Source organism: Rhea americana, unplaced genomic scaffold (genome assembly GCF_003343005.1).
Source record: "Rhea americana isolate MKP2758 unplaced genomic scaffold, rheAme1 scaffold_167, whole genome shotgun sequence".
Lineage (NCBI taxonomy): Eukaryota > Metazoa > Chordata > Aves > Rheiformes > Rheidae > Rhea > Rhea americana.
In genome coordinates, this window is record NW_028185783.1 from 1,167,288 (window position 1) to 1,189,517 (window position 22,230).

General features: G+C 35.8%; 1 protein-coding gene across 1 annotated transcript; it reads left to right on the forward strand.

Annotated features, from left to right (window-relative positions):
• The first annotated feature begins 573 nt into the window (after positions 1-573).
• RBM46 (RNA binding motif protein 46) lies at positions 574-21,673 on the forward strand. Its single transcript, XM_085300652.1, has 5 exons — positions 574-593; positions 3,069-3,230; positions 7,667-8,134; positions 9,272-10,054; positions 21,488-21,673. Exons 2-5 carry the CDS (start codon positions 3,080-3,082, stop codon positions 21,511-21,513), a joined length of 1,428 nt encoding a protein of 475 aa, XP_085156778.1. The 5' UTR covers positions 574-593; positions 3,069-3,079; the 3' UTR covers positions 21,514-21,673.
• The last annotated feature ends 557 nt before the right edge of the window (positions 21,674-22,230 follow it).

Consider the following 22,230-nt stretch of genomic DNA (forward strand, 5'->3'; position numbering starts at 1 on the left):
AGAGCCGCTACAGGACAGCGGCGACTCGTGCTGCCGCCTCGCCCGTGTGCGGGAGGGGGCGGTGGTGGCTTCGGGTCGTCGCGACGTTGTGGGGAAAGGTGAAGGTGGCAGGGAGGGACGCGAGGGTGTGAGGAGAAGGCACGGCGGCAGCCGCCCTCAACGTGCAAGTACATGCGAGTAACGCAGGGTGTTTGTGGGGCTGCCGTTGTTCCCTCTTAACTGTTCCGGGGGTCCCACATGGCAGCCTGTCTCTTCAGACTGTTTTCTCAGCCTGGGGCCTACCCAGGTCTGCCTGCTTCCTCTGCTGGTCACTTGTCCTAACTCTCCAGCACCTCCTCTCTTACTTCCCTGCTCTTGGTCGTATGCTTCGGCGCCCTTATCAACTCATACAATTTTAATATGGTGTTCCGTTGCTCTTCTTACAGATAAGTTCTTGGCTGGCTGGCTGAACTAGAGGAGAGAAAGAGGAATTTAACATACCCCTGCCTCCAGAGTTTTCTGAGGTCTCTCCATACTTTGTTAGCCCTGAATCTGCTGAGAGGTTTCTTGATTACTGCATCTCTGTGTGTGCAGCCTGCAGGCTGTGAAACACGGTAAATAAAACTGATTTGCTGAGAGGAGGTGGAGCACCTTTGTAGCAAGTGGAAGTCATGCTGCTGTTGTCTGTAGCTGTTGACTTCCAGGACTTCGTTGTATTCTGTCCAGTTTCCTTTCTAGAATCTCCTTTTGATGAAGTCGGGGTCATTTGGGGATCAGTTGTTTTAATGACCTGTGATGCATGTCATATGAACATATCTCCAAAATGGCTGCTCACTTGGATTCCAGTCCCCAAATCAGTAACTTTTTGCTAGAAAAAGAAATGTTTCTCACCCCACCCCCCTTTTTCTGGGTTGAGAAAAAAATGTAGTTGTGTTTACTCCATTACTGTACTAATAGTTGTTTTGTAGAGTCTGTTATAATGTCATAAGAAGATTGTCATGAGAAGAATATTTGCTTATAGGAACAACTACAGTACAGTGTTTCAGAGTACCTTTAAAGTGACTCTGAGCTACTGGGGAAAAGAGAATATCCACCTCTAGACGGAAATATCACTGTATAATATGCACAAAAATAGCAGTGGAAGGGACTTTTTAATCTTGAAGTTCAGTCTAACTATAAGTAATTACAGTGTATGATATCTTAAAAATCTACTTTCAGTGTATGCAAAATCATATTAGTTTGGGATATTTGGGTAGTTTCAGTAGACTATTATAAAAGCTTCAACATTGTGGGGAAGTTAATACTTTGAGTTTGGAGACCATTGCTCACTTAGTGTGACAAGTAACAATCTGAAAGTCGTGTGTAAAGATGGAGTAATAGTTGTAAGCTAGCTACTAAGAATAGCTTTATTTTTAGTAGCACTTCTTGTTTTCTATAGAAGTAGGGAGTTAATAATCAGCTGTGTTATGAAATAAATAAACTGTGTAGATAATAGTGCTAATTTGGGTAGCCAGGCTAGATAAATGAGTTCTGCTGTTCTCAAACGAACTGAGGCTAAAGCCACAAGGAGGATGAAGAAGAGAAGGTGGCTGTATCTTCAGTCTGTAGAAGGAAAGGTAGTCATAGCTACATTTGAAGTCGTCTTCCCTTTCCTTTAGCAATGTTCATCAGCTCAGTGAAGCAACTGAGTTAGTTTGGGTTTGGTGCAGTACTTGAACTAACTGGGTTCCTGGGACCTTGACTAATGGGATACCTATTGAAGAGACATCTGAATGTTTATGCACCATTTACTGTCTGGTTTAGTATTCTTTATCCTCTGCTTTCCAAAATTTTTTTTAATTGAGCTCTTAAGTAAGAAGCTTCAACTTAATTGTTCAGCAAACAGTATGTTCTGTATGCAGAATTGAAGTTGATACTAAATATTTTTCTTGGGAGAAAATAAATCCTTGAGGTTTGAGGATGTTACTTGTTAAGGTCTGACACTGAAGACAAAGCAAGCTGAAGATGCAAAAGGCATTAAAGAACAAATAGGAGCTGCAGCTTCTATTTCTGGTGGTGATTCTTACTTGGAGTATTTGTTTTGGAGAATGAAGGGCATAGCAGTTGGTCTTAGCATGTTGCCAGGCTAGCAAACCTCTGGGCTGTTTTAAGCTGCTCTGGTTACTGTTTGTGCAGGTGATCATGCCCAGTGTTGACGAAGATTGCTTTTGACTAAATGTTGGGACCTTTAAGGCAAAAAAGTCTTGAGAAGAGAAGAAATAAGGCGGGAAAGGGAAAAAGAGGCAGTAAAAAAATCTAGGTTTTAAGTTACCTTTTTTGTTTTTTCCTTTTAAGGGGCTTCATTAACAGGCTTGATAATAGCATATAGGTTTCTTGGTATTGTTTCACATCACCTAGATGACAGAAACCCAAAGCTGTGGTAGAGGGTCTTGGCATACCTGGAAACAGTGGGTGGAGCAGTAGTAACTGTAATAATAAATCTTTGTGGGCATTGTGAAAGTGGATAAAAACAGCAAAGTAAGGATGATGAGTAAGGGTTTATTTCAGCTGCTTAGTTTTGTCAGGCTGTTCTCCCTAGTTTTATTATATACTGGTTTCAGTTAAATTGTACTGTTGTTCCTGAATTCTTTGAACTATTTGCGCTAATTAGGCATGGACTTAATGTACTTAATAAAGTTCTGGGACTCAAATACAGTTTTAAAATTACTGGTGTTTCTATAAAACATAGTAGTAAGAAAGTGGAACTTGCTACTTTGGATAGAGTGTAGGTCTACAGAACTACAATAATGTGATTTATGAGAGAAGTCTTTAATATACTGGAAAGCATACTTACAAAATAGTCTTCAGCAGTATGACAGCTAACTTGCATATTATGAAGGTTCTAATATGGAATCTACAGTTGCTAAAGTTTTGAAAGCAAATACATACATGGCAATAATTGGGTGTAGTGCTGGAGGCTTTATACTAACCTTAAAGTCGTAGTGAATAGTCACATATAGCATAAATTGCTTTTCTGTGCTTTCATAGCTTCTGTATGTAAATAGTAACTTAGAATTCTTTTAATTTAAAATACCTACCTTCCATTGAAGCTGCTGCCGATATGCATGAGGAAAATACAGATGTAACAAACGGATGCGGCAAGGTCAGAAGTGGTACTCAGAATGAGGCTGCCTTACTGGCTCTGATGGAGAAGACAGGATACAGCATGGTTCAAGAAAATGGGCAAAGAAAATTCGGTGGTCCTCCACCAGGTGAGCATTTCTTCAGAGATTTTGAAGTTAGAGTTTATTTTATACAAACAGCTATACTGGGTCAGACTAAAAATTCCTGTAGTCCCAGGTCCTATATCTTGACAGTGATCAGTAGCAGATGCTTAGGGAAAGAGTGTAAGAAACAGAACACACAGAGTTTTGGTATGCTTTTAAAACTTCAGCAGTTTGAGATTCTTTTTTTTGTGCCAGAACTGCATTGAACAGTGTTTGATAGACCTAAGAAATCACAGCTGTAAGAGCAGTTGTTGTGGTAAAGCAAATGTGGAATTGAAAATGCTGTGTGTGTTCATATGACTGAGAACATGCATGGAAGCGTTTAGTGGCACTGTCACTCAAAACGTATCAGTGGTAGCAGGCAGACCTTAGCCTAAACTAGTATGTCTCTGTGGTTACTCTCTGCATTGACATGTGCATTTCTTGACAAACTTGCTGAGATAACACTGATAAAGGTAACCTAACTCTTTTCAGAGTATACTAATCTGTTCCGACATCTAACATAACTTAAAAAAATGTTCTGAAGAGAAAACTTAGTAAGTGTTGAGCTTCTGGAGCTTATAACCTTTATTGGAAAAAGCAAGTATGTTTTTTACAGCTAAGTACAGCAGTCATGGTTTAATATGTGCTGTTCTGTCACTTACTATATTGAAGAACAGAAAATATGTTATATATGCACCTATGTGTAAAAATAAAAACATCTGATAAAAATCCCAGAAAACAGTGAGGACAGTTTTCACATTACAATAACTACTAATAGTTTCCTATGTACATTTTTGGTTGAGATTTATCTTCGTGTAAGTGGGAGACTTTTGCGGGTGAATTTATGTGTTACTACTGTCAAAAGAAACTTTCTCATTAGATATTTTTTACCCATTATACTTCCACTGAAGTCAATAGCAAAATAAAGAATTAAATCTTATAATAGGGAAGTAAACTCTATACAGAGTATGTACACTGCAATTTGGAAGCAGTGGCTGTAGTATCAGATACAGTAAGTGCTTGTCAGGATCTTACTGTTCTGGTTTAAAGGAATCAATTCCTTAAATTTTTGGGAAAAAACATTCAAAGCAGAAGAAATACATACATACTGTTGTTGTTGACATCAGCAATGTATGCTGAATTTTGCCATTAGTCCTGGCTATATCACATGAACTATAAACAAATCTTTTTGAGTCAACTTACGTAATTAAACAGGCAGAAAGCATGTACGTTTTTTTTGTGCTGCTCTTTTTCAGTTCAGTTTTACTTGTTGCCTGTGATCCCATATGTTTTTAAACCATACCCATAAGCATGAATTGTATTGCTTGTTCTCACATGAAGCTTAACATATAAGCATATCAAAATGATTTCTTTTTGGAAGTTTATCTTGTCTAAAATTACCTACATAGTTTTAGCAGCTTCCATGACACAGGTGAATGGAGCCCTATGAAATTCTTTTGAAAATAGCGCTGGATTGAGAACTCCCGTGCATCATTGGACTTTTTCTGAGAGCTCTGTTCTTATTTTATTTAATACATTATAGAATAATGACAGTTGTTTAATTAGAACATTAGACAATATTAAAAGTGTTCTTTTTGCAAAGCTAAAATTTGTTAATCTTTTCGGACACTGAAATTAGATGTGTTTGACAAGACACGTCTTTCATAAATCTGTTCATTAACCTAAAGAATTAGAGGACAGGTATGTAATTCATGTATTTTCATACTTGTTTAGGCTGGAAGTTGCCCTTTTACAGTAAGTGATAGCCTCGGCCAACTGAGACTGGATGTTTGAGAAGATTTGTGAGAAATTACAATTACAGTATGTAAATCAGGGTTGTGTTGTGAATACTGCGTGTTTAAAATGTGGTTTCTAGAGGCTTGTGTTACCAAAAAAGATGGCTTCATTATCAGCTGTGTTCTCTTCTTAGAATSTTGTTTGTGTGGCTGGCAAGTTACCAGAACAAGGAGCTGATCTGGCTGAAAGTTAACACTACAAAATGGTTTGTGTTGGGGGGTGTTTTTAAATCTCTCTGGTCAGCAGCACAATTCTTGCTCAGCTTAGGCTACTTTTGGAAAATGTACTTGTAAAGTATAAGACATGGAAATGAAAACAGTGAGTTTTCATTGCCTTTTTGGGGTCCTGTGCTTAGATTGTTGCAGACAGAAAAATGTGATTAGATACGTAAGTCATTAGGAGAATTACGTGGAAGAAAATTTGAGATGGATTGTATCTCACTAACCAGTGGAGGGTTACAATTAAAATATTGATTAAAGTTTGGTTTACTTGAACTACTTCAAAAAGAGAACCCAACAACCTGTTGTCCAGCACTGAATAAGGTACCCTGTGAGGGAAATTCATTGGTCAGTTGGTAACTGTTGGAAGAGTGGTGATTGGTGAACCAATTCAGTGGTTGTTTTGTTGAACACAAACCCAGCACTGGTAAATACTCCATGTACCAAGTTGTCCTTAAGTCAGGAGTTAGAACTGTACTCCCAGTTGGTAGTAATGTGCTGTAGGAGCTCAGATGATTTGCAAAGAAATTGTATATTCCCAGTTTTTAAATTCTTTTCTGCCTTTGATATATATGATAAATTTATATGCAGCTTGAAAAGTAGAAGGTAGGTTTTTTTCCAGTGGTAGTTAGCTTTTACTTAGTATTTATTAATTAATTACTGAGGATGATGGTAAAAGTTTGAATCTGATTAATAAATAAACATTGTCATTTAATTCCATGACTTTCTTACAGTATTAAGCATAACCTCGTCCATTTTTTTCTTGACTGAGGTTTGTGCTGCTGCTTTTCTTTGGAGTTCCTAAAAGATACAATGTTGAATTAGGTGTTTTTATTTGGGAAAGTGATTGGCAGGCAGTGAGTGATGGCAATACTAGGTTACCAACTGCATTATTTGCCTTATCAGTCCTCAGTTATGATACAGAGACTGGATGTGTAAAAGTGTTGTGTAAAAGTGTTGTGTGAACAGTGTGTTGTGTAGAATTTCTTCCTAGGTAAATCCCAACACTATGGCTCCGGATGAATAATTCTGATCACTTTAGTAGATGCCCTGTGTACCATGTAGTTCTTAGTACACAGCTTATAGAAGAAAACTTGTTCTGCAAAAAGACAAAAATTGTTCAATCATTCCGTTTTTTAAAAAAAAAATAGGAATAAATTACTTGCACTTTGATGATACTTACATGAAGGAAAAAGCTGTAAGGAAATTATAGAAGTCCACCTAAGTATAATTTACTTTGAAATTCAAGCCAAAGTAAAATATTTAATCATCTTGTTGTTGTAACTTGTCAGGTATCATCATTTTTCCCTTGCCTCCTTRTGCTTTGTCATTTAATATTAATAGTTATTTTTCAAACTTTATATTCCTTCTTTTCTACTAGTTTTGTACTCCTTGCTTTTTCTCCTGCTAAGAACCTTTCTTGTGAAAGTTTTAGAAAAATGTATTAGTTAACTGTTTATCTGCATCTAAAACTTCTGATTTGTCTAATCTGTTTTTTTGTAAAATGCAGAGTGCCRTATTTGCTCTGCAGACCTTATTCTCATGTTTTTAAATGTATGTATACATTTTTACATTATCTGTTGAATATATTTTTCGACATACATGGCAGAGATCTAAAGGGTATATGAATGTCTGCTTGACTTAATGGCAGGAACATGAGTCTATTTGTAACTTTCAGATGTGAACTAAGGACTCACTTTTTTTGTAGATACTGTTTTTTTTCCCCCTTACCATTCATCTCCAGCTTGTGGTAAACTGATTAGTTGTTTTTAGGAAGGTATTCTCTCTGTTTTGCTACTGTAGAAGGGATAGCTCTGTGTCCTGCCTTCCTTAGGGAACCCTGTTTCGGTGGATGAAAGGAGAAAGTGGAATCAAAATGTTCTGACATTTTGAGTGATGCGAAGGAAAAAAAAACACTGGCATTGGGAACCCTGACCAAAATTTCTTAAAATGTGGGCAAGAATTGCCTAGAAACAACTGCAACTTCTTAATGTTATGGGAAAAAATACAACTTAAAGTCTTCCTCTAGCAATTCAGTTAATTATCACATACCAGTTGTATTAATAAATGACATATACTTTTAAGGGGAAAAAAAATCCTTGAAAGGTAGACTTAAAGCAAGCCTGTCAGTGTTTTAAATAACACTAGTTTCTGTGGGCTGTCACATAAATTGAAATGAGAGAGGGAAATAAAAAAGCTGGGGCAGGAATGATACTAGCCAACAATTTAATTTCTAAGTGTAACGAATGCAAAATTTTATATATTAGATGAGAATATTCCAGTCCTAAACTGATGCTAAGAATAAATCCCTCTATCCTATCCTCCTGCCCCACCCCCACCCCCGGGGGAAAAAAAAAAATGTGTGAGCCAAGCGTGTGTGTCTGGCATTTGTACTAAGATTATTGTTGGACAATTTATTTTAAGGTTGGGAAGGTCCTCCTCCACCTCGTGGATGTGAAGTTTTTGTGGGTAAGATTCCTCGTGATATGTATGAAGATGAATTAGTTCCTGTTTTTGAGAGAGCTGGGAAGATCTATGAGTTCAGACTGATGATGGAATTCAGTGGCGAGAATCGAGGCTATGCCTTTGTGATGTACACTACTAAAGAAGAGGCCCAGCTAGCCATTAGGATTCTTAATAATTATGAAATTCGCCCGGGGAAATTTATTGGTGTCTGCGTAAGCTTGGACAACTGCAGACTATTTATTGGAGCMATTCCAAAAGAAAAGAAGAAGGAAGAAATACTGGATGAAATGAAAAAAGTTACAGAAGGAGTGGTGGATGTCATTGTTTATCCAAATGCCACTGATAAAACTAAAAATCGTGGCTTTGCTTTTGTTGAATATGAATCTCACAGAGCAGCCGCAATGGCTAGAAGACGGCTAATCCCAGGTAACTTCTTCTTCTTCTTTTTTTTTTTTTTTTAATTAGAATTCTGGGGGAGTGTGTTTCTCCAATTTTTTTGTCATTCCTGTTTTCATTGCTTTATAGTATCTTGAGCCTTTCAGGTAAAGAAGACTTTTTGATTCATGAATAAACAGTTCCTTTTCCTCTTTAAGTTCAAATTTAAAGCAATTTTGAGAATGAATGAACAGACATATGCTTTATAAAACACAGGTTACTGTAATTTATGCCAAGATAGGTATTTGCTTGGGCACACATCCAGTTTTCATTTGCATGCACTAGTCTCTGCATACAAATGCCTTTAAAGTTGAGCATAAAAATGTAATGGTTGGAATGTATCCCTTATTTCCTTTGAGTAGAATGAGTGATGTTATTGGTGTTCCATATCTTAGTGTTTGAAAGTCAGTATTAAACTTTCTATTTGAAAAATCATTTTAAGAGTTTAACAAGTAGAAAAAGACTTTATTTGCACCTTACTTTGTCTTTTGAGGGAGGGGAAGTAGAATTGAAAATAAAGAGGAGGAAATAGATAAATATGCAGTTTAAAGGTAAATAATAGAAAAGAAAGGAAATAAAAGGCAACGAAAGAAATAAGAGTGTCATTGGAGAAGCAAAGCAGTTAAGCATCATTAAAGCAGATCATACAGCATTGATCTCAGTGAAATGAATCACTGAATGTAAAACTAGTTCTGTAATGCTCAAAATGTTACTCATTTCAAGTCAACAAGTTTTTTCTGTGTGGGGTGTTTTCAGTGTCCATTACAAAATACATTAAGGCTCATGCTAGTGCATATGCATGTAGATTACTCTTTATAGGTGTTATGCTCATTATGCTGACTTTTTTTTAGATGTTAATCCTATTAAAGTTGGTGTGTTTACCAACTAGTAAAATCTCATGCTTGCGACTGCTCTTGTATGTACATGCATGTTTGATCAAGTCTTACATTCTGATAAGTAATGATGCTTAATGAACCTAAAGGATACTGATAGGAACTTTCCTAGTTTTTGTAGTCTTATGTAGTCTGTATTTTTTTTTTCTTTAGGTAGGTGATAAGAGCTAGATATCATTTGTTTTTTTTTTCCCTCTTGTGTCTTTCTTACTGGCCTAATGCTTCTTTGCCATAGGAACATTCCAACTCTGGGGTCATACTATTCAAGTAGACTGGGCAGACCCAGAGAAAGAAGTTGATGAAGAAACAATGCAGAGAGTTAAAGTGTTGTATGTGAGAAATTTAATGATATCTACTACAGAAGACACAATTAAAGCTGAATTCAACAAGTTCAAGCCAGGAGTAGTTGAACGTGTAAAGAAGCTGAGAGACTATGCATTTGTTCATTTTTTCAACAGAGAGGATGCAGTTGCTGCTATGTCCGTAATGAATGGAAAGTGCATTGATGGAGCTAGTATTGAAGTAACACTGGCAAAGCCAGTTAACAAAGAAAGTACTTGGAGGCAACATCTTAATGGTCAGATTAGTCCCAGTTCTGAAAACCTCTTAGGATTTTCTAATAAAGAAGATGGTCATCAAAAATCCTTAGGAAAAACAGCAAATCTTTCAGTTCGCCTGAATGGCCAGCACAGTCCAAACCCCCCTGAAATTGAAAGGTGCACATACCCGTTTTTTCCAGGAACAAAGCTTACTCCAATTAGCATGTATTCTTTAAAATCCAGTCACTTCAGTTCTGCAGTAATGCATCTGGATTATTATTGCAATAAAAATAACTGGGCACCACCAGAATACTACTTGTATTCAACCACAAGTCAGGATGGGAAAATACTCTTAGTGTACAAGATAGTTATTCCTAGTATTGCAAATGGTTCCCAGAGTTACTTCATGCCGGACAAACTCTGTACAACATTAGAAGATGCAAAGGAGTTGGCAGCACAGTTTACACTTCTGCATCTAGGTAAGCATAAACACTTTTAATTAGTTCTTAAGAACTGAAGCTAGAAAAGTTATTTTAAAATTATGCTTTACGTGTACATCTTACGTCCTGTGTGTGTATCTTGATACTTTGCACAGTGTGGAACATCAGAGTGAGAGCACTGAAGGAACATGGTGTCAGCATTTATACTGTTGCAATGGGGAAACATTTTTTGCTTTCATTTATTTACCTTATGATTTATAAGGAAGAACTAGATGACAGGTTAAGTGACTTAGGCAGGTATAAGGTCATGTGCATGATGCTGAAAATTTGTTTGAAGGCCTATGTATATTGATTCAATGTTTGAGAGATAAACCAGAAGTGTCTCGTGCATATTTGGATGAATAAATAGTTGTAGTAAGCTGGTTTGATTTGTCTCTATGGACATTCTCAAGGCTATAGCAGAATATCGATAGAGGGCTCTGCTGAAGATAATTTTGGGAAAAGAGTGTAGTTAAATACGTGTAGTTGTTACTTATTTTAAAAAGAAAGTAAACAGGAGAAGGTAGGGCAGTTACTTTTAATTACTTCGAAGTCTGACATCTCTCTCTCTCTCTATATATATATATGTATATATTCTGTTTCTTAAAATGTGACTGCTAGAAAAGGGAAGTTTTGATTATTGTAATAAAGTCTGTTCTCATAATTGAGGATGCAGATCACTACAGTTCTAGCAGTACTTGTTATCCCTGTTGCTTTGTAAGTTGATATACGTAAATAATATAACATGTAACACTTTAACATCTAGTTCCTGTCTGGTCTTTTCCACTTTTGTAATATTGTAGGATAGCATCCAGAATGCAGAACCGACTTGTAATGCAAGGTAGTTTCATTAGTAAATGAATGTCCACCCTAAAGGAAACTAGATTCTTAGTATGCAGATTTGAAGGCTGTTGTGCAACCATACCATAATGGCTTGAAATCTCCTTATGTTTCCAGACAAAGTTTTGTATAATTTATTCCATTTGTTCTTTTAAATGATTTTCTTTCTGCTTAATTAATTCTCCCTTTCTGGCCTGTAGGTCGTAGTATATTTGAAAAAGGGATAGAACTGATCTTTATAGTTTTGCAAGTGTTGGAAATCGTCACTTAATTTTTCTGATCTGCTGAGTAGCATTCTTGTGCATTTATTGAATGATTTCTTTGAGCATGACAAGGACTGTACATGATGTATTCTGAAATCTTACCAGTGTTTTGCATAGTGACATTAATATTTATCATTACAAAAAATGTTTCCAATGACTCCTAGAGTAAGCAGTTCTTTTTTTTGTAAATTGCAGTGGAAATGGTAGGCTGCTCAGCTAATACAAACTAGTTTTTTGTCTCATTGTCTGTAGCAGTCTTTTTGTCTTTTTTTGTTTTTAATTTTTATGACAATTCAGAAGAGGAACAATGCCAAAGTTGTGAGGGGTTGGGGTGGTTTTCCCATTTGTTCGTGTTTTGCTGTGATGATAAGTTGTATTCAAATCTATTATCTAGGAAGTTCAGGCAGGTTATGCTTTTGTGCGCTATTTTTCTGTGTATTAATAGATCACTACATTTTTTTCTGCTTCTCTAGTTTTAAGTAAAGTATGTTGTAGAATGTCATCCTTCTAAGGTACGGGCTTCCAGTTTGAAAGCAGTGACATTCTCAGTGGGAAGTGTTTCTGGCATCAGACTTGGTGACCCCGTGTAGTGCAGCTCTGGAATATAAGTACAATGCAGTCATACAGTGCAATAACAGTAAACCATCCTTTCCCGATCTGCAGTACGTACCTGGGACTGCAACCACTTTAAAAATGACACTGCTAAAACGGAATGTGTATGGCCTTGATCTCTAAGGTCAGAATGAGCTCTTGTGATCTCTTCTTGTGGTGTCTTCTGCTACTGGGTAAGCTTCTCAGTTTGATTCTGCTGTAGAAAAGGAAGAAAGAGAAATGAAAACAGATAAGAAAGTGTTTTTTTCAGATGGTTTTACTTGGTAACTTTGGCCCAGTGGAACTAAATTTCCAGAGAAATGGAGGCAGAAAAATTAGGTAGGATGTTTTTCTTACCTTTCTTTTCTCTATTCTAGTATTGTTGGGTGGGAAAAGTAAGTCCTGCTGGTAAAAATCTGGTAAAATGGTGTTGCCATCTTTCTCTTCCTAATAGCGCTATTCTACACTTGTTCTGGACATCTCTTGATGCTTAGATTTTGGTGAAGTCTTTCTTTTGGATGGAGTTTGTAGTGGACTTGCTTCAGGCTTGACTGTGATGCCTTTTATTGCAGCATAGAACTGAAATTCAGACAAACTCTTCCCTCGTGCTCAGAAGCTTACTTCTCCTTGTTTTTGTTTTTGCATGTCCAAAAGTTCTTAGAGGAAGAAGAATCTCCAAAATAAAAAACCTAATGAGTTTTCTCTACTTTAGCAGCAGTATGTTTTGTTTGCATTTGTTTGTCACTTCCAAAAAGATGATACTTTTAAGATGGTCAGAATGAGCTGAATTTTTTATTTATTTTTAATAATAAAACAGTAAAGTATCTGTGCTTGGTTTTGTATGCATTTATCTAATTCATAAGGCTAATCATCTTTTTCAGTTTTTTTCATAACTAGCAAAATTAGTCATACCTTTATAATCTCTGTAATCCTGAACCAAATTATGAAAACAGTGCTAAACTTGAAATAGTGATGTGGTGTCCTTATTGATGTGAAGCAGCTTCAGGTTCTGTGCCTGATTGTGCCCATTTTGTGTCTTCCAGGTAGCATTATCTAAGATAAAAAATATTTTCTCTCTCATACTGCTTTGAGAAAGAATTGCCAAAACAAGGAAACTATTTCCTATTACAAGGAAATAGTTGAGTAAGAACGATTTTTCACAACTGTGGTCAAAACTAGAATGTAAAGAAGCTTTTTTGTTGTTGTGTTGTTTCTTTAAAGCAAGTATGAGCTTTTCATCTTTTCAGTTACAGTTGTAAGTATTATAGGGAAGACGCTTTAAAGTAAATCTAAATGAATAGTGTCTCTCTCAAAGTCTGGTAGCACTTCAAAGGCTGTGAATTCTTACCTACTGGGATTTGCAAATCCCAGGTTCGGATTTTAAAAGCATGGCCTAGTATTTGTAGCGCTGTCTTACTAACTTTGAACTAAAGTTATTTTTATTTTGGTGGCCTCTGTGCATTCTTGGTACTAGGGATTTGCCCTAGCACAAAGCAGGCAGAGCCCTGTTTTGAAGCAGACATATATGACTGACTTTTGAAAGATACCACTTTTTCATGTTTATAAACATGTCGGTGTTAAACATTGTCCTGATGCCCTAAGGACTCTAGAAATAGAAAAGTTCTTCCCTACCTAACCTGCAGAGGTTGTTTTTGTTCTAACTTGATATAGTATTTTGAAAGAACTGTCTGAAGCTAAAGAAGAGTTGCTGGATGTAATAGAGGATCCCTCCTACTTGCTGAAATGGTCTGACATGTTTGACAAATGATGCTTCATGGACACATATGTGTCCCTGTAAGTAGCAGTAATATTAAGAAAAGCACTAGTATGTTTTTCTTGGAAGCAACTTGCTATAAATATGAATGTACAAAAATGAGACAGTGATTAATTGCTGCTGGTAAGTAATGTTTCTTACAGGATCTTAAAATTTCTACTTAATTTTTGTGATGTGCATGTTTTTTCTTTTAAGAACACATAAATTAAGGTAAGTGGATGAAAGGGGCTGCTTTGAGAGAATTTGAAAATTTAACTGCATAGACAAAATTGTTACCAATCAGAATGAAAAGCGAGAAACTTCTTTCTAATATTCTGTGCCATGCTAAAGTCCAGAGAGCATCCATTGTGCAAGCGTATGACTTCGCCAGAGGGTATAAAGGTTAGTTTCAGAACATAATTCTTGCAGTGTTTTAAGAACAAAGTGAGAAGGAAAGCTGCCTGCAAAATCTAAGATAATCAAATGTGTACTTCAGATATTCTTTCCTTTATTATAGACACTTTTTATTATTAGTTGCCCATTTTCTTTTCTTTTCTTTTCTTTTCTTTTCTTTTCTTTTCTTTTCTTTTCTTTTCTTTTCTTTTCTTTTCTTTTCTTTTCTTTTCTATGTGTTGTTTAATCTCTACTGACTGGTATTAGTAGAGAAGACAGACTCGAGACTTTGGCTTCCTCGTATATTGGTACTGGGTTTGAGTGGTGTGTAGCATTAAAGCCTCTTTCTTCCTCACTTCTGTTTTAAGCAGATTGAAATTCAGATTCCCTGTGCTGTTACTTACATTGGCCAGTCACAGACTCTTCCTGCTATAAATCATCTGCTTGATTTGATCTTGATAGAGAAACCATTGGGTACAGTCAGTATTCTGTTAATCCTTTTTTCCCTATGCCTTGTTTTGATTTATTTAGGCAAGTTTGTTAGGTTCTGCTTTCGTAAGGTTTCTGCTTTTTTAAAGGTAAAATACACAGTCTAATAAACTATCTTGGCTTTTGAAGCCAAGAGAGGATAGTCCTTATCTAGTCCAATCGCTTCAAAAGGTAGACGCAAAATTTAAAGAAGCTACATCTTAGTATCTCTTGAGTTGATAAGATGTATGAGACTCCTTTAATTTTATTTAATCTTTCCTTGTTCAAATGTGGAGTTGGTGTTGATGAGGAGACGTGGACTTTTTCAGAAAGATGTAAATGTTTTTGCGGTGTAGACAGAATTTTAATAGCTTACCACAGCTCTTTTCTTTTGAGGTATGGGAGCCTGCCCTTTCCCATTTGCAGTTATTGACCTTCCTAGTTAAAAGGGGTCAGAAATATTGTCAACATTTTAATGCTGTGTGGTAGTTAGGCAATGTCTGGAAACTTGCTGCAATGCTGTGTTCCAAAAGATGTATCTGAAAAACCACATATTCTACTGGTTTTGCCATTATGGAGTAATGAGGAACAATCCATGTAATCCATGCACTATTATAAGCAATAGTTTTCAAGGTACTTTGATCAGTGCTGCAAATGGAGAGGATGATTTGTTTGAGAAAAGACAATTTGTTGATACTTACTGTCGAGTGTACATTTTGGGTTATGCAAGAGGGTCCTGCAAGTTTGCATTAATATAAAGGAACATGACTTAATTACTGTTTCAGATTTTTGGGGGATCTAAGCAGACATTTCTATGCAAACACTTATTTTTATACAAATAATTATATCTTGTACAATGTAAGTTGAATGTATAAAACAAGATTTTTTTTTTCGCAGCTAAATTCTGCACCTGACAGAATCTGGAGAGGATTAAACTAAACAGGAAGTCTCTTTTTCATAATAATTTCAAATATTGTTTATATTTAGTCAGTAGAAAAAGCAGAACTGTAATTGCAGGAATAAAGGTTTCTACAGACAAACGTAATGTACAAATAATCACTGGATACTGAGTTTGGAACTTCAGAATGTTTCTCTTGGTTGTTACAGGTAGTGAGTGTATTTTTGTATCTGTATGTTATTATACTGCAAATAGAGCTAAAATTGTTTTCTCATTTTGAATACATTGGTACAGCAGTATCTATTTTTCCTCAACACAGTAAACAAAATATATAGAATCTGTTGTTTTCCCCCAAATGTTATGATTATTAATCTCCCTTATCCAATATAAAACCTCGTGATTTTTCTTGTTGTTCTACTTACTTTTGTGTTCTATTTTATGTACCAGAATACTTAGTTGATACCATATACAGTAGTCCTAAACAGACCGCGGTGCAACAGTTTACCACATGGTGTCACCAAAATATTTTGAAAACGATACTCTGAGAAAACAAAAATGCATGATTTCACTGAAAGATGAATAAACTATGTTTTAAAATTGCTACAGAAATTGTGAACAGAACAAGAAGGGGAAAAATTCAGGTGTGTGCAAATATATGCAAATTACCTGCCTAATTGCCAGTTTATATGAAAAACTGAGCAGGACTGCATGTTGAAGTTCCAGAAGAAGGTGAATGTTTAAGGTAGYGGTGGGGAACAGAATGGGAAAAAACAGGTGAATATACTGTAAAAGGAATAATTAGCTTTCCCATTGATGTCAGTCTCTTTTCAGCACAGATAAGTTTGTCTGTTAGAAGTAGCCCAACAACTTGATGTTACTTGAAAAAGATACTTGACTGTTAAATGTACTGTCCAGTTAGAAAAGTATGTTAGCATTTCCTACTCTTGCCTCTTCAGACTGCGCCATAAGCTGATGAGGTTGAGGCAGTTCCAGTTTGGAGACTGTAGTGTTAGCTGGCACTGAATCTGTATCCCACCTTTGGTCCAGAAGCTGTACTGGTGTGGTGCCAGTCCTAAACTGAGAGGCAGTGCTGAGAGGCAGCACTATATTGCTCAGGTTTGCTGCTCCATTAATGTAGCTCTGCAGCTTGTGTCATCAGGCTGGCCCAGCTGGATGACTTTAAGCTATAGGCAGGAGACCCTGAAGTTGTGGATACATGCTCTTGTTGTAGGTGAACTTCTGCCTACTTTTCTTCAGTGAAAATAAACATCTGAAAACTGAAAATACAGAATGTTCTTAGAATTTGTGTTTTCACTTATTACTGGAAGAAGTCCACTGATACAGGGAAATTCATTTTTGTTACTTGGGTTTGTTAGCTTATGGATTTCGTGGTTTATTAAAAAAAAACTGCACTTAAAAATTTTAGGCATAAAAGGTATACATATTTGATTATAATTGCATGTTAAATTATATCCAAATCAAATTGCTGAACATTTGTTAAATTGTTGGTTAAAGAATACTTCTAGAGATTATATTTGCCAGTTCACAGTTTCAAGATAAAGTACTATTTTCAGCTGGAGAACAAATTGTTTTTTATAAACATATATGAAGCATTATTTATTATAAAATCACTGTAATTATGTAATTGTACTCACTGTTACATTTTATTAAAGCATACACAGGCTATGACCTATCTCCTAAAGTAAAAAATTGTGCACTAAATTTCCTTGTGGTATTATGCTGGCTTCTTTTCAGTTCATGTAGTTGCGTTGACAGGCATTTATTTTTAAAGTGAAATTAGTTACAATAGTGTTGCAGATCAAATTTGAACTTCAAGGCTGAGTTTTGTATTTACTAGTAATTTCTTTAGCTGCTTAGGAACTGTGGGCATTGATTAAAAGAACAGTTTTTTGTCCTGCGTGTGCTGTAGCCACATTCCTGTGGGGGGAGGTGAGGGAGAATCACAAGGGTGCCCAGATTGTAGTTTGTCCCCTCTTGTCTTTCCTTTTTGTGTGATATCTTTGGAAGGCTGAGGATAGTCTCTTTAGTTTCCTTGTGTGAGTATAACAGGGTTAGGTTTCATAGTCCTGTACTAAATCCAAATTATAGCAGGATTCTGCTTTGCATACAGTCCCGAAATATGGAAGTTTTTCTAGGGATTTAGGCAGTTTAGGTGGGAAAACTTTTTTTTTTTTTTTAATTAAGATACTTTGAGTCCTAGAGTGTGGTGATGGTCTCTGCCTTCATACCACAATGTTATTCCTACTGTATTCTGTAGAGATACACCCAAACTGTAACTCAGAGTATGTTTAGCAGTTTATTGTGTACAAGAATCCAAGAGTTTACATCATTATTTAGCTGAAGGTTTTTTAGTAGAGTGACAGATGTTCCCCCTCCCCACAACTGAAACTAATCTTAGATATGAAAAAATATTTGCACCATTCTTAGTCCAAGTGAAAATAAGTCTGTTGTTTTAAATAGAGAAAAAATTATGAGCAGTGATCCTTGCTTGATAACAAAGCATCATACATATATATTGCAAAACATGAAGACCAAGACAAAACATTCAGAAATCTATTTATAGTGTTCATTCTGCAAAAATAAATGACTACTTTGTTTTGTTACTTCCATTATTACAAAATTAACATGTTGGACTTTTTATCTTCATACAATTTTATGAAAAACTGAAAGTTCTTTTATTTTTGATGAAGTTAAATACTATATTTCTTGCATCTCTTAAACCATTTTAGAAATACAGCAATAATCAAATTCTAGTAGTTGTTGCTCTTGTTGAATATTACTTCAATAGACCATCTGATTTAAATGGAATTTTGTGTAGAGGAAAGTGAGTTGATAATAAGTAAGGGTAACCAAATTGTGGTTCTTGACTGTTATAAAATATCCTTTATATTTATCTTAAAAAAAAAAATCTTTCTTTCTTGCATAGGTCTACATTGATGTTGTCCTCCTCCTCCAGAGTAACAGATAGAAAAACTGAAACTTAGCAAACTGCTCTATTAAGATTGTACTAGGAATCATGTTATTTCTGTCTTTAGAACAGACAGAACTATAATTTTGGCAGATCTTTATAGTACAATAAGTCGTCTTGTATCTTGATTTCTTTAACCTTTGTCCAGTCTTCCCCTCCTTAATCCTGCATTGCAAGATTTACCAAGGATTGTTTGGATGGCTTCATAGTGCAGTTAGTATTATTTTGCTTTGTTTTGTTTTTTCTCATTAGTTATAAAAGTCAGATTTCTTGAAACAGTGTGCCTCACAAGTGAATCTGGGGAGTGTAGAGAGAACKAGATATCAAAACTGTCCAATGACAATTAAGTAAACTTTACCTCCTAGGTGGATGTTCTCTGTTTGGCTCCTACAGTGTCAAGCCTTGATGTTGTGAAATGCCTTTTTTCTATGCAGCATGTGATTATGCTTCTTTCAGTGCTGATGTGAAGTCATCTCTTGAAAGAAATTTCAAATTATAAATTAAGGGAGAGGAAAATCTGTCAGCACATGTGGACCCATACAGCTTATCGGAAGATGCAGAACTTCCTCTTAGTCCTTAAGATAGCACTCTGTGTAGCAAAGGCTGAGTCCTGGGAGTTCTCTCCCAACTGAGACTGGCTTGAGGGTAGTGGGGAGGGTGAAGGAAGAAGGGAAATCATTTTAGTAAAGTTTCTTCAGTTTCAGGGATCTGCAGGGTTTTAGGCATGTGTCCCACAACATCTTTGTTCCCTTGCACAGGTTTCCATGTGGCAGTATAGAAAAATCTTGTTGAAAAATTATTTATGAAATTAATTCTTACATGGAAGAGAATGTTTAAAATACAAGAAAAATTCAAAAGGGTACTGAGGCATCTGAAGCAAACAAAAGCATTTTATCCTCTAATTATAGCATATAAATTACAGTTTACTCCAGTTCACTACTTAATATTGTTCATTATATATGTTCTGAAACAGTTTGTGCATCTTGTGAATTCACTTGTTTAAGTTTCTTAAATACTACATGCCATAACAATTCATAATCAAGGATAAAATTTGTAAAAACTAACTCAGGAGTCTATACTCAGCATCCAGCTTTCAGAGCAAAGGTATCAGTAGAAACTACTGTTCTAGATTTTTGGACATTCTCCTTAATGGTGTCACATTCAAGAGTGAAATATTTTTATTTTACTATTTCATAGTATGGATTTTCCTTACTTCAGCATGGTCATGGTCAGCTTTATCAAAATTCATTGTGTATTGGTTTTGGAACAATTACAGGCAAATACTAAATGTTTTCCACAGATGGTAGTAGTTGTTTAAGCGTTATGCTGAGTTTCATCATTATTCAGTATCTTTTCTGTTTCTCTGTGAAGCCTTGATTTCTAAGAGTCATTTCACCTCCTTACAATTTTACAAAAAAAAAAAAGAGTTCTTAAAATCAGAAGCTGTATTTTGTTGCACTTCAGTGAGTAGTTCTTTTAAATTAAATTTTTTAAAAATATAGCAATTGCTGTTTGTTTAGCAAATACAGTTGTTGATCTTGTTTTTTGTGGATTTAGGAAGACTCAGAGTGTGGAGTGAGATGTTCCTTTACAGTGTAAATTTGGAAGAGTTAAATATTTATTAGATGACTTCAATACATTCGTGCTTTGTTTAACCACCATCCCTGAGGAAGCCGATAGCTTTGCTGTTCCTGAAAGCAGCATAGTGGAATATGGTGAATAAACCTAAAAAGATTGTGTTCGGGGCAGTTTTCTTTCGCTCCAGGATGTACCTTGGCTGCACTGATTAGGCTGTTAGAGAAGCTGGTCCCAGGGGTATCTCTGCCTGTGGCCRTGCTCAAGGAGGCTCTTAGAAATGGTCGGTTCAGTCTCTTGTTTTCAGAGGAGACCAAGGCTCTACTGCTGATGACCTGCTGATGGATCACCACTTCAGTAGTGCCGAAAGCTAGGGTTTTCGCTGCTAAGACAACCCCAGTCTGATCTCTGTATTGGTTGTATTTGCAGCGTGGGTTTAAATTTACGTTCAAAACTGGATTGTTATTACACTGATGACTTGAACTTTTTCTTTAGGTAGTCAGTTTCGTGGGAAAGAAGAGGACCAGTGAGACACTACACTTCAAAGAAGTGTTATTTTTAGCTTTCTACATTTCATTGCAGAAAGATAAATGCTCTTTCCTGAAATATGCTATTGTGGATGAATTTAAGTTATGTGTGGTTGTCTGTGACTTCTGAGGACTTTTTTTTAAATTGGGATTACCATCTTTTCTGAGTGTCATGAATGAGGTTTTTTTGTTACTTTTAAAGCTTATAAGGCAGTTTGAAAATAGTGTTAAATCCATGCTCAGTGTTAACTTTACTGCTGGAAGCTTCTAATTTGAGTACCCAGCATTTGTCCTGAAGATGCAGTTATTTTTCTATCTCTGCTGCTTACAGATAGGAAACATAAAATTGTAAGTCTGAGCCTGTATAGGAGAACTTGGAAAAAAACAGGTAAGAAAGATTTGACAATGTTAGACCAAGTTTATCCATAATGTGACTGACTTCAGTAGAGTCAGTAGCTTCAAAAGAACACTGAATGTAGTGCCTTTTTCTGTTCAGTTGATGACTGCACTGAAGGCAGAGATTGTTTGTGAAGTGTTTGTAGCGGAACTTGGTACTTCCCCTTGATACAAAGGATTAAATATATGTAATATGAAAGACTGCTGCTATGATATCATTATATGTAACAAATTAATAAAACTTCTGATTTTAATGAACACAATAGCTAGTGATCTAATACATTGAAGTTGTCCTTATTAATATTTTCTGTTCAGTAGAGGTGAAACAAAGGGGAATTATTGTGAAGTTTCGTTAAAAGAATTAAAGGCTGAGAAAATAGTGATCTTCAATACCACAGACTTTTTTTTAAGGTGTAAGGCTTTTATACCCTTATTTATTGTGCTGTATGTTTTTGTAGGTTTGAAATTGGAAGAAAACAAAACTGAGTGTATTAGTTCTTTTTAACTAGGTCCTTTTTGATGTTGCTTGAAATGTTGACTAAACATTTTCTCAGTAATTTGATTTAGTAGTGGGGAGAGGGGAAGAGGAAGGAGAAGGCAGTGTCTGGAAAAAACTGTAAAAGCTTTCATTACACCTTCAGTTGAAGTTCCTTCATAGTTGAAGAGCTTCTTGAAATTGAGAATGCAGTATACTTGCTGAAATAACAAGTTTTTTTTCCCCCTCCTTCCTTTCTCTGTAGCCAACTRTACGCCCTATTTGGCTTGATCTGTCCCGAAGAACGTTGCCCTGAAGAGGATAGTTGAGCAGTTGAAAAGTTTGGAACTTGTTACTTTGGATCTTGCCATAAAAGGAAGAAGAACACCACATTGATACACAATTACCGGAAACACAAATTACATGTTTATTAGCTAATAATTTTGCAAAGAGCGTATGTATTTTAAACTTTCACTTTAAAGATTAGTGAAATTAAATGTTAAATTTAGTTAGTTTGATTAAATTTGTTTTGAAGAGATAATTTGTTTAAAAATATTTTATTACCTGTAGTAGTTTATAAACAGTAGCTCATTTTTAGTGTTGAAATAATTTGCTCCAATTCCTACCTTTGTACAGTCTTGGGCAGAATTTTTTTTAGTTCATAAGTAATAAATCTTAGGCAAAGCTTAAAAAAATCCCAACTGGCTACTCTGCCTTTTCATAAACGAACATAATTCCTAATATTTCAGTCCTAGATCTAATGTGAAACTTAAATACCACACTCAGATTTGCTTCTGTAACTTAATGCAGATTTTTACTGGATGAGCCTGTTCAATAGAATCTTTGCTTCTGGTATAGCATTACATCAATGAAGGACTGGTATTTTGAAGGGCTTTATTTATGTCAGCATAGCAATAAGCTATACCAGTGGCATTACTGCGGTCTTTGGGGCTCACAGTATTAAGTAATTCTTTGAGACAAAAATGGATTAAAAAAAGCATTAATACT